The sequence below is a fragment of the Gallinula chloropus genome (assembly GCF_964237585.1).
Source record: "Gallinula chloropus genome assembly, chromosome: 1".
Taxonomy (NCBI): domain Eukaryota; kingdom Metazoa; phylum Chordata; class Aves; order Gruiformes; family Rallidae; genus Gallinula; species Gallinula chloropus.
The window spans coordinates 68,462,666-68,475,630 of NC_140085.1; the positions used below are offsets into that span (position 1 = coordinate 68,462,666).

The 12,965-nt window shown below is 40.4% G+C and overlaps 1 protein-coding gene across 1 annotated transcript in view; it reads right to left on the reverse strand.

Annotated features, from left to right (window-relative positions):
* VWF (von Willebrand factor) overlaps positions 1-11,772 on the reverse strand; it is a 138,317-nt gene extending 126,545 nt beyond the window's left edge. The window contains exons 1-5 of the mRNA XM_084270626.1: positions 11,699-11,772; positions 10,169-10,223; positions 9,464-9,622; positions 7,871-7,973; positions 7,578-7,786 (exon numbers count right to left, since the gene is read on the reverse strand). Of these exons, the coding sequence (XP_084126752.1) occupies positions 7,578-7,786; positions 7,871-7,973; positions 9,464-9,622; positions 10,169-10,223; positions 11,699-11,728 (556 nt within the window). The 5' untranslated portion in view covers positions 11,729-11,772. The remainder of the gene's footprint in view (positions 1-7,577; positions 7,787-7,870; positions 7,974-9,463; positions 9,623-10,168; positions 10,224-11,698) is intronic.
* Positions 11,773-12,965: the final 1,193 nt, after the last annotated feature.

Genomic DNA, 12,965 nt, shown 5'->3' on the forward strand with positions numbered 1-12,965 from the left:
TATCTGTGCCATACTACTTTAACTCTTCTACTGTATTCTATGATTATTACTGTCATTTTTTTTTTTTGGGGGGGGTCCAAAATAAATAATTTCAAGACTTCTGTGTGGTCATTTGGGGTTTCTTTTGTACCTGCTCTTCAAAACCCTCTCGTTGCCAGCACCTTCCTGCATATTAGCAGATCATTCCACAGGCACAAGCAATTTGCCAACAACTTGCTAGAGCAGTTCTTCCTCCTTGCAAAGTTTTGGGGGCCCTTCAACTAAGCTACAAGCTGTATGCAACAAGCAAGACTTGATTCATTTGGGTTTGCTTGATAGCTTGAGGTCCTGCCTCAGGTAAGCCTTCTGGACACACAGCAGTAAAAGTCTAGACTAGCAATGAATTAAGAGAGATCAGTTGACCGTGTGTTTTTCCTGTGATTTGTCCTGTGTAGCCTTAAGTGACCTATGGCAACAGGTGAAGGGCAGGAGAGGCACTATGACTTTAAAACGAGAGTGCTGCAGAACTTTGCATGCTTATTTGCCAGGCTACCTTTCCCCAGAAGCTGTACTCCATGCTAAACATGTAATGACTAAAGATGCACAGCAGTGCACTGGATATCATTAGCTACTACTTCTGATAATACAGATTCAATTGAACCTGTCTTTTCAGAGTACTTGAATTGTCATTGAATGAGCAGCTTTACAAACAGAGTAAGCTACAATCCATACTCCTGGAAAGGTGAAAAACAACTGTACATAGAAGGGTTCAATGACCATCAGAAGAGTTCTAACGTGAAACCATGAAGGACTCTGGGGCCATTGCTTAACAAACTGGGGACATGGGAACAAGTTATTTCTGTAGAGGGTAACTCTGGAGAGGACTCTTCAACCCATACTCATACTTCAACCTATGTTCTGTCGACCAGTGTGGTGATTCTCAAATACTCAATCTACTTGATGAGGCATCAGGAAGAAAAACAGGGAGGGAGAATCGTCCCTGTTGTGTTTGACTGCTCCAGGCAGAGGGAAGAGCAGCTTCTGCCACCACGGCTGTCTTTCACCTGGCACCTCCATATCCTTTTACAGAAGGATGAGAGGGGGCAGGAAAGGCAGTAGAAGGGACAACACAACAAAAACTGCCTAAAAAACTGGGGTTTAATTGCAAAGGTGATACTATTAAAAGATCATCCAGGCAGCTCAGCTGCCCGCTCTGACACCACATACCTACCATGTGGTACAACTGACCTCCTCTCCTACACAGAAGAGCTTTGTTTTCCTACTGTCTTCACTCCTCCTTACACCTTTAAGCAGCCAACAGATTGCAGAGGAACAGCACCTAGCCAGGGCCTGTCAGAGCCTTACACTCAGAAACCCTCCATACAGCCCAAGTGGGATTTTTGCTAAAGCACTTGTTTTGTCCAAGTCTTGCAGGAAGCACGTTTAAAATAGATGCTGTCACAAAATGTAAAGAAAACAAACTATTTGGGCACAAGACTGGTGTTTGAAGAACCATTGCCTGATGTAGTACAGACTGATACCCACATGCAAATTGGCTGCTCAACAGCCAAGACCAGGGGGCAGCAAGTTGGCAGGCATTCTACTTTTAAGATGCAAGATGGGTTCAATAAGTGGCTGTTAAAGCACAACCCAAATCTCACCTTCTCCCTGCATCCCAGAAACATCTCACCACTTTGATGACCTTGAGAAGGTCCTTCAGGAGAGGACCACACATCAACCAAGCAGCAGGTAGGGCCTCCAGGGATGTTCTGTTGGACTACAGCTTAGCAAGCTAATTGCTGCCCTCATGTCTCTGTCTCCTTGGACAGAAAAAAAAAAAGCAAACCCACAAAAACCCAAAAAATCCAACCGACAAAACAACCAACCAAAACCACACACCCAATTGATATGTTTTTGGCAAGACTTACCCCACCTTTTTTTTTATAAATTTTTCTTTTTTAATGGCCAAAAAAAATTTCCTTCAGCTATCTGATTTTCAGATAGCTAATGTTCACTCTTAACAGGAAGAAAAATCAATCAATCAATCAATAAATAAATAAATCAGCATTTTCTGTGACATCTGGGTCTCAAAATCACCAGTTCCTGTTGAAATCTGAAACCGGTATGTTTGCTTACTTCAAGACTGATGGTCAGGCAAGATGAAGTGTTGCGAATAACCACCTTGTGCTCAAGGCACACAGCTGTGAGGTAGGAACCCTGACCTCCCTCCCTGGACATCCTGCAGATTTTCCATATGGCCATGGGCCCATCAGGTTAATTCTCACAGGGTCTGTTAACTCATCTATAAAATACAGGCAATAATTTGTTCAAGACACTACAATACTGTGAGTAGAGGCATGTAAACTTTCGTGTTGGTTATTTACCAAGCAATGAGGGGTTTTTTTGTTGAGTTTGTTTGTCTGTTGGTTTGGGGTTTTTTTTAAACAGTTTTATATGGTTTAGAATATAGCTCCAGACAAGAAAAACTATTGTCAAGGTATACCAAAAATTGTATCCATTCTTTGAACCAGATTAAATTATATGAAATATCAAATTCATGGGCAATAAAACTCTTTCCTTTCTTCTCTGGTTCAATGAATATAAAATTAATATTAAACACAAGAGAGAGAAAGAGCTATTTCCAAAGCTACAAACGCAGTGATAAATTCACACATCACAACAGAAGTGTCTAACTTGGATTCCAAACTCCAAATGAAGCAGAGTGGGTTATGAATACAGGTTTCTGTCATCTCAGATGAATGCCAAGTAGGGAAGAAAGGTACAAGACAGATCATCTTCATTGGCACTGTCTGTAAACAGTAACTAAATTCCCCTGTGAAACTATCTCCTTTGGTTTCAAATTAAAATGCAAGAGAGAAAATTAGGTTATTTACTTAGGCCAAACAAAAAAAAAACCCTAAACTTGCCTGAAATCAAATTACTGATATCCCTTAAAATTAATTAAACAGGGGGAAAAAAGTTTCTGAATGACCACAACTTTCAATTATTAGGAAAAAAAAAATCTGCAGCACCAACACTGGGAGTTTGGAACATGCTTTGAAAGCTTCTGTTAACACACTCAAGGAAGCTGCGTATTCAGTCATATACATTTATCCAACTTCCGGAATGAAAACATTGGAGGAGGCCACATTTTTCCTTGGAGATACTGTCTGCTTCTACCTACATTCACTCTCCAGTAGCACATGCATTCAGTATTTCAACAGCTTAAAAGGCTGGAATATGTTGCTGACAGCTGGAGCAGGCCCAGAATATCAAGCTTTTATTCAAAATTAACCACGGGTATTGTTTTATCATTAATGTCTTTGTAATTTGGAGACAAATTCCCAGAAACACACTTCTTGCCAGTGCCAAGAAAAGCATAATAGGACGCTGGATTAATTTGGGTTGCTTGTAGTTTCGTTTTATTCCATAATGCTAAGAGTGTGCAACATACACAAATAACAAGTCCCTGTGCTGGACTTGAATGAGCTCTTTTGCACAAATAAACTTGAATGATAACCTAGAGATCCTGCAGCGATATCACTGTGAGACACAGCTCAGGGATAAGAGCGCCAGGCAAAGACTGAGGCTACAGGCACACAAATGATCTCTGTGAGCTTGCTCTGCAGCCTCTCTCAGAGAAATTACCTTACACTTCCTGCAAGGCAAGAGTAGGATCTTCAACCATTAACACTCTGCAAGGCTACTGGGTTTTGGCCACTCGCTCAGGTGTGGGTTCCCTGAGGGAATTTCAGGATCAAGTTGCCACTGCACTGATTTCCTCTACTATTATGCAAGTCTCTTCTGGCTTGTGCTTTGGATCCCGGATTGTAAAATGCTCAAGACAATGATAATGAGACACTCAAATGCCACAGGCTGAAGGCTACTGAAAAATACTGAACATCTAAAAAGGGCTCAACTTCATTTTTTGGACATTAGCAAATACTCATAGGTTAGCAAACAGAAGTGTTATGGCCATGTCAGAAAGCAGAGCCTGTTCAGTCACCATGTCTGGGAAGCATTCACAGCATGGCTATAAAGAACCAGAGCCTAGCTGGCAAGAAGCAGCAGAGCAGAAATTAACTCCTTCATTAGGATCTAGAGGGAAACACAAACAAACAAAACCTGGAACGCTTCCAAGACCTTCCTTTTTATATTTTAGTTAGGCTTAAAATGTGAGAAGAAACTCTCAGGAGGCAGCTGGTTTGTTTTTACTGCCATGTTCTATAAACAAGTGACCACAGACAATATAATCAATCTTGTTTGTAAGTCTGAGCAGGACATAGGCACTTCTCTGCAGGATGAACTACTTTAGTAACTGACAATGCCAATGACTCAGCACCTCCTCCTCTGTATGAATGAAAGTATGTGCTTGCAACTCTGAAACCTACTGGGCAGGTTTTGGTTTGGTTTGGCTTTGTTTTGAGGTTCAAGAGCTACTGCATAAGGCCACTACTTTCACAGCCGGGTCCTACCAATGTCAATTTGCTAGGGTATCATAGCTTGAGTCACACATCTTAGACCTCCAGGACCTCAATAACTGAATATCACAACTGTACACAGAAACGATGCCTGTTATTCTCTCATCAGACTAACAGTTCTCAGCTTCCACACCAAAACACACTGAGGAGTCATGAGTGCCATGATAAGAGCAGGTGATTGAATAGACTATACAGCATAATCATATCACGAGAATAGAAAAGCAATTACACACTGTTCAATAAGTTTAAATATCTTTTCCATCATGCCTCCTTTATTTACTTGGCAAGTGGTAATGTCCAGTAATATAGCAGGCACTTCACCTCTTATTTCACCACCACACTTTCTCAAGAGCAAACCAAACTAACCCTCTGTATTATTAAACCACAATTATTTTTCCCTGAAGTACAGAAAAATCATGTTTTCGTTTTATTTTGTTGAAACTCTGATAAACATGGGATGCTACGTGAGACACGGCATTTATGGGCTAGATTCTATCCATTGAAGCTCTGACTTTGGCACAAATTTTGGATCTGGTTCTCTGGTGTTGCAAAGAAACCCTGGAAATGGCTCATCAAATCACACATTTCCTCCTACGCAGGCAGATAAAAAGATGTTACAAGAGAACTGCATTAGCTTTTAAACTATGTGAGCTACAGTCTGTGAGAGACAGGGGAAAACATTTCGGCTGCAGACCTCTTTACATCTCAGTGGTTCTTAGAGCCTCCCCTTCTACCAAACAATGTCTGTTAGCAACCAGACAGGCTACCATTTCAGCATTAAACTGCTTTGACTTAAGGCTAGTACATCTTGAGGTGCCTGCCCAGCCTTTATAAAGGCCCGGAGGAGGGTTTAAGACATCTCAGCTATCTGACAAGCTCTTTCACTATAACACAAATACCTGATGCATAACTTCTACCATCATCTTTCTTCCTTTGCCTCTGACATTCAGATCTGCATAGTGCTCCCCAGGGGTTTCCAGATGAGAGCCCGTAATCGTGACAACATTAGATCACTGCCCTTATTCCTTTGCACACCATGCTTCTGTTGCATGTTATTCTGAAGCTCAGAGGTCTCACTGTATTTATTATCAATACAAATCCAGCTCAGAAATATGTCTAATGGGTTAGAACTGCAGGCTCAATCTAATAAATAAAAACATGCCCAGATTCTCAGAGGAAACGATGGACACACCAACAGGAGTTCAGTCTGCTGGCAACCTTAATGTAACCCTCAGATCGCTAAGTCATCGCTCCAAGCTCACATCCCGGGCTGGGTTGACCTTTATGAGATTTAATCAGACTAAAAGGAGAGCAAATAAAAACCGCAGTGGAAAGAAAAGGGTAAACTGATTCACAGGCTACTTATAGGCTGCCCAGATCTTTCGTTTACAGAATATTACCTCTCCTGGTTACTAATGTTGCCCCTCACCTCAGCCTCAACAGTTTAAAAAACCCAAAGAAACCTTAAAAACGTCTGAATTAATCCAAATCTGGTTTTACTTGGAGCAAAAGTTAAACTCTCATATGAGCCACCCTGCAGACAGAGCTGCCAAGGAGACAAACAACATGTGGGTGTAGTGATGTCCCTCACTGATACAACAAATCCAAACATAATTAATTCTAATTCTTTTAAAATTAGTTTAAATGAAAGGTCTATTGTATCGGAGTAAAAACTGGATGAATTGCCAAGACATGAGTCTATTCTTCATGTGAGAAATCACAGATCTCTATGTCCACTCAGGCTACAGAAGTCAGGGCATTCCCCCCATAGTAAAAGCCACATGTGATCTCTGTCACCGTCTTTGTTATTTTTCAGCTCTTCCAAGCAGAGACCTACTGTCAGTGTGCTGCATTACATTCAGAAATTGGTAGTTTTGGAAGCACCACTTTTTTTTAAGAGGGAGGATACAGCATCCAGCATGTTAAACAAATCCATCACCAACCACACTGAAACATAAGCCACAGAAGGAAATCTACAGTTGAATAGTCAAGGGCAACACTGTCTGCTTTTCTGCTCCTGACTTTTATAATAGCCTTGCTCCTGTTATTTGTCTTGAGAAAAAGATGTAAACTTCAGATCTCAAGGCATTCAGAGGTATCCAAGCCCTGCCAAGCAATTCTGTGAGCTGAGTTTTGTTTCTTATTATATACATTGCTGTAAGACCGACCAATCATTTCAATGTATTATGATTATTTTTTTCTGTATATTGAAGCTATACTTATGTATCCCAATTGTTGGTAACACACATCTCTGGAGTGCTGCCAGGCTCTTCTCCAAGTCGCTTTGTCTCCCTTCCTATTTCCTGTACCATTTATTTTTAATGCATAATTTACATGATCAGTTTAACATATTAATCCATTGGCTGACTTACTCAAAACCTTTCCTCTTGAGATAGGTGCTAAGAATTAAAAGACACTCTGAAATACCACAAATCAAGATCAGTCCTTCAAAGTCATATTCAGGGCTTTTCCAAGACTGTTAGACTTCACCCACACTGACAGATTTTGCATAAAGGTGTAAAGGGCTGCAAAAGCAGGCTTGTCACTCCCTCTCATTAGAGGCCAATGTGATATAAGGTGTATATCCAACCCGATAGCCCATACAGACAGGGAAGTATCATTAAAAGGTTTATAGAACAACATTCCATGCCACATCGAAGGGCAAACTTGCCAGTAGCAACTCCCAGGATTTAATATTCTGCTATTGCCAGACTATCTATTTTACCTCCCGCTTGCCTAACTCATGAAAAAAACCAGAAGTTGAATCAATGAGCATCCTCCACATCCTTTTAGCTGGGTCTTTTCCTAGTTGATCTCCCCACACGCTACATTGTACACTGTTTAGCCTGTAGCTTGATCTTTGTGTTTCAAGACTCAAGGTTTCTAAACATGTTGAATTCAGTCTTCTGGGTTTTGCTCAGGATTATGATGTGACAGCTATTTCCTTTCAGAAGAAAGGAAGATGAGAGAACTTACCACAGCTTTTCAGCCCATCAAGATGAGGAACCTGACAGGTTTTGTAGAAATATTTTGCTGCATTAGTGAAATCTTTGTTGAATCACCCATCAGGAAATGTTTGCAGAGCATACATTAATGTACAATCTGTCATAGTCTTACCTTCCTGAGTTCTGAAGTCATCTTCAGCAAATCTATTAAAGTTGCCACACAACCCACAGGTCTTATTATAGAGCTTTTCTTGAAGGAGTATCTGAATATTCCCACTGATATCAATCTTCACCACAAAGCCATGATCATCACTGGATATTTTATAATAACCTGCCTCCTTCTCTATAAATATGCCATTGGAGGCAAAAGGCATGGAAACTCTGTGAAGAAAAACAGGAAATTCTCAGAATATGACACAAAACCCATCTTTTTTTTTCTGCTGAAATAGTTATTCCCACAAATACCTTTTATCTTCCTGCATCACACTTCCATCTAAAGAGAAGCGAAGATTGAAATATTCGCCGAGATATACAGAAAAACCAAGTTTCTCCCCATTCTGGTAGTCACCTGAAGAGATGAAACATAAGCAAATATTGTTAGTTCTGGGACTCAGGAAGCCAACTTGTAAGTACACGTTGCAGGGCTGGTAGCACTATCATGTAACAGCTTCAAGATCCACCCATCCATTTCATCCCATAGTTGTTTAATGTTTCACGGACAGATAGGCCCAGGATGAGGGCTGGCATCAACCACTGGCCAGGTGCATGAGCTGGCATGGGCTGTGGACTCATGCTCGCCCTGCTGCTGTCTCTAGAGAGTGAATTCTACGTCCTACAACACATGCTGGAGAGTTCAGTGGTAAAAGGAGGAGGTTGAATCCACTGAAATTATGGAAGAACTGAGCCTGGATATCGTCATTCTTGATAAGCTCTCTAACCATCTCAACTGGTCTTTAAGGGGTGGATGCCAGTATTGGCTATCCAACATCGGGATTGGGGGAAGGCAGAAACAACTCACACTGACTTTTGCAAAAGGAGCAGCACAGAGATGGAGACAACTTTCTTAGGCTCTGAGAGAGAAGGGAGGGGGGTGGGCAGGCAGGTTCAGACATAGTCCCTTCTCTGCTTTTGCCCATTGCCTGGCTTTGACTTTAGAGCAGCTCCTTGTGCAATGTGCCACCTGTTCTGGATCTCCTGCTCTGAGGTAGCCAGCTTTGCCCAGATATAGACACTTTATTCAACAATACAGGTTGCACTTCACAACCATGTACCCAAAACCAAAGCTCACACATATATGATCGGAATTAAAAACACATTATGCCATGCTTATGTGCTAACAATAAAGTGCCAGCTCATGTTATTGCAGTCAGTTCATAGCTCCCATAGTCCCATATGCTGGTGAGTTCTTCACCATACAAAAAAAAAAAGTAGCAGGTTGTTCAACTTGAAAGAGGAAATCTATTTAAATCGGTATACAGTTCCTTTTCAGAGTGACAGAATCAGTTTACTTCAATTTATTTGTAGTCAGTAAAAGGTCATCTTAAACTATGACTAGTATGGAAGAGTTATTAGTGCCTGCTGTTCCTGTAGGAGGGGATTTAGCATAGAGGTAACATTAGTTCTACAAATTCATGTGGTTCTTATTCCTGTACGCAGCTTTAATAGCCCCATTTCACTAGCAAATTCAAAATTAAAGAAGGTCTCACTTTCCCTCTTTATAAGGGCTGGTAAGAAAATAACCATTTCTTGGCAGCTTAGTTATGTGCGAGCTGTATTACCAAGGGATAACAGAAGCCAGCAACAGACTACCCTCAGAAATAATCACACTTAAAAAAAAAAAAAAAAAAGGCAACAAAAAAAAAAGAACCAAAACAACCCCAACAACATAAAGCAGCAAAAAAACCAAAAATAAACACATTATCCTTTTATGCAGTGGTTCATCCTATCTGACTAAGGGTAACTATTTGTCACCTCTTCTCAGCCATGGAACCCAAAGGGCAATGCCACATCCTACAACATTTTGCATTTGTTACTTCTTAGTATCTTGCTCAGACTCACCTAAGAGTGTGAAGGAGCGCCTCTGACAGTCCCCAGCAAGGAGGTAACTGCAGTCCCCAGCAAAATCATAGAAAGATCCATCAAAAGTTTTGATGTGATCATTCCCAAAAAGGCTGCAACGGGAAACTGATGACTCTTGAAGCAAAGAGCCTGATGATCCTGGATATCAAAACACAATATAACTTGCAATGTAAAACAATTATTTTGTAATTTAGGAATTTATCTGCTGGAATGTGCTGTGATGACTGTCTCTTCTGGACCTTTAGTTCTAGCTTCTAGGCACATGCCTGGCATGACAGTCCATAGGATCAAACGAAGATTTTATTATATGTTTGGCTCATATCATGTGTTCCTGCCTGTGATCCCATTAAAATCACTAGGGCAAAGCCCCATAGTTTGCTCAGCAAAACATCACTGACTTCAGAGAGTCTTTGTGACTCAACACAGTGCTTGTTGCAAGGTAAAGAGCCAAAAGAATTAACTTTATCAGCATGTCCAGCATGATGAGATTATTGCCTGAGACAGGATTAGATGGGCAAAAAGGGAAAGGCAGAATCTCACAGAAGAAACCATGAAACCATGTTATAGTTCACCATAACTATAAACATATTTATAAGTTCATGCATATAGTTCACCAGAACAATAAGCAGATCTGGTGAACTACAGATATTTTCTGGTGAACAGAAAATAAACATGTTTTCCTACCTGATACTACAGCAGCCAGCAGTAGGTTCGTTAGCAGCACTGCCAAGAAGAGCATCTGTCAAAAAATTAAAAAAAAAAAAAAAAAAGAGACAGATTTAAAAAAAAAAGAGAGAGATTAGAATATTCTTATTTTGGGGTGTTTTGTCTGTTTCACAACTCACCATTTTTTATTCTTTCTTTATAGATTTATTTTTGAAGTTCTACAACATTTCAGGAAGCTGTAACCCACACAGACTTTCATAGTAATTGAGTTATCCACCCATGCTTCTTTAGGTAAGTAATCTAGAATAACTATTGTTTGTTCCCATTTTCACTTCTCATTGCAGGGGAATGTGGGCTACCTCCTCAGGAAACGCAATCCAACATACACAGATATTCTGACTTACCCAAGTTAATACACCACACGCACAAAGCCTTTCAACACACAGACAGTTATCAGACAACCTGACATGAAGCAGCACACCAGATGGGATCAGCCAACTTGGCTCTAGCTGGTCTGCTGCCCAGACATCCACAAAGGGTATGCCAACAAGCTGGCAGACCATCATAACCACATGCTTGTAATGCACTGATTTCAGGGTGGTAACATCCTTGTGACAAAGGGCAAGAAGTAAAGGGAGGAAATTGTGCTGAGATTAGAGACCCAGGGTGATAACTTCCATTCACCAAAATCAGCTTGAGTGTTGTCTCCTGCTTTCTACAATCAAAACAGCAGCTTTTGTTCTGTGTATGTCCACAAGCCAACTTCTGTACTGACAGGGCTTTAAAAATAATAAGATACCAGTATCATGAAGATGGTGAACTACAGATGCATCCCATGGCAAGACATTAGCCCTTAATGGATGAAAGCTGTAGTGAGCTCCATTTAAGTGAGTTAATTTCAGCAATCATATACACATCTAGAGAGGCTTAAATATACTATACTTTAATATATTTGTGCCAGGAGACCAGACACACCTTTCCCTAGAAGAACCTCCAATTAAAGACTAGAATACATTTTGCAGAGGCAAATTGTGATTTCGGTTTACAGATGCACACTTCTTATTGATGTCAATTGTGTAGGTCCAGTTCTCAGCCATGAGTTTGCCTTATTCACAAGAGCTGGGAAAAGAAAGATCTGCTATAAAACTCAGTCCAACACAGAGCTGCAGATGCCAATCTGACATAAGGCTGTTACCGCTGCAAGACAGCCAAGAAGTGACAACTGCATGAGAATGTGACTACAAAGTAATGGTAAACAATAGGCATTGCTCTCAGATTACACACTTGCTAGTGTATTTTTAGTGCAGGCACTGTGTTATTGTGACTGAATCAGATATTGATTTTCTTTGTTAATCCTTCATCTTTACAAAGCCAGCAAAGAAAAAGATTCAGCCTCCTGCCACCTTGTTCTAAACTGCAGACCTGAAGTTCCCCCCAATTCTGATAGAGCAGGTGCCAACAACAAATCACAACACATTCAAGTAACATTCATGTTCAGTGTATAACCTTCTATAATCCTATCACTGGCTTAATTAGAAATTAACGTACCTTCTCCTGTGCGAGATTACTCTTGCACATGAATAAGAAGCTCCTCCAGTTGCCCTCTATAACCTACAACAACATTGTTCCCATGTTCCTTCAGAAGACAGCACTGGAATGGCTTTGGTCTGAAATTTCTTGTTTTTGTACAAGCCAGGAACTCTTGTTCATTTAAAAGGAAAGATAAAGACCAAACGTCACATCCGTCCCATTCTCAAGACAATAGATTAAATTGCTATCGTGTAAATCAGTAGTGTTAATTGCCAGAAAGTTACAATGAGGGGAAATAGTTTTAAATCTTACATGACAGATAAGTCTTTGAAATATATTTTGCATGTGTATGTGTGACAAATCTCACTGGCCGAGCCAATAAGCACGAAATTTATTTGAAACACTATTGTTAAAGAGGAATAGTAGGATGCTCCATACCTCAAAGACGACCAAGCCGTGTTGTAGTTTTTCCTGCAAACAACTGCTTTAAAGGAGGGAAAAAAGCATTCAGAGCTTGTAATGACCTGACTTAGTTTTCCAGGTATAAAAATATTGGAATTTTGTCCCATTCTATTAGATCCACATATTTGGTCCTTGAATTTGCAGACATTTATAGATGCACCCTCTGGAACAACACATGGTAACAATCATGCACTTACTTGTTTACAGGGGTGGGCACAAGCTTTATGGGCATAGTACATCACTGAGCAAAAGACACAGAACAAAAGACATCTTACTTTACTTTCAATGTCCCATGTCTCATCTTTTCAGTAGCTACTAGTAATAACAAAGGAGTTATGAGGCAACACGTTTCCCTGTAAATCATGTTTTGCCACTAGTCCAGAGAGTCAGGTCCTTACTTTAAACAAAGAAAAACAAATGTAAAACAATAAAAATACGCCTCCTGAGACTCCTCAGCAGGCACGTCTGTCTTGTGCACAAGCAATTCTGAGAACAGAGTATAATCCCTGAAGACAGTTCTTAGAAAACAAACGAAAAAAATATTAAAAACTACACACATTGTAATATCACCCTTTCTTCCTGCAGGTGATTTCGCTTATGGTTTCTACAGTTGACTAAGTTGATACTTGCAGGATGGCGATGGATTATTTTTTGAGGAAACTTTAGGTGATGAGTCTGCGTAGGTTAGCCATACTTACCTTGTCTTGTATGAACTCTTCATGACATCTGCACATTAACATGCGATATAGCTATGCTACAGCTGAGCAACTGAAAGAAAGAAATGCAGAACAGATTGTTCCTTTCTACGTGAAAAAACAAGAGA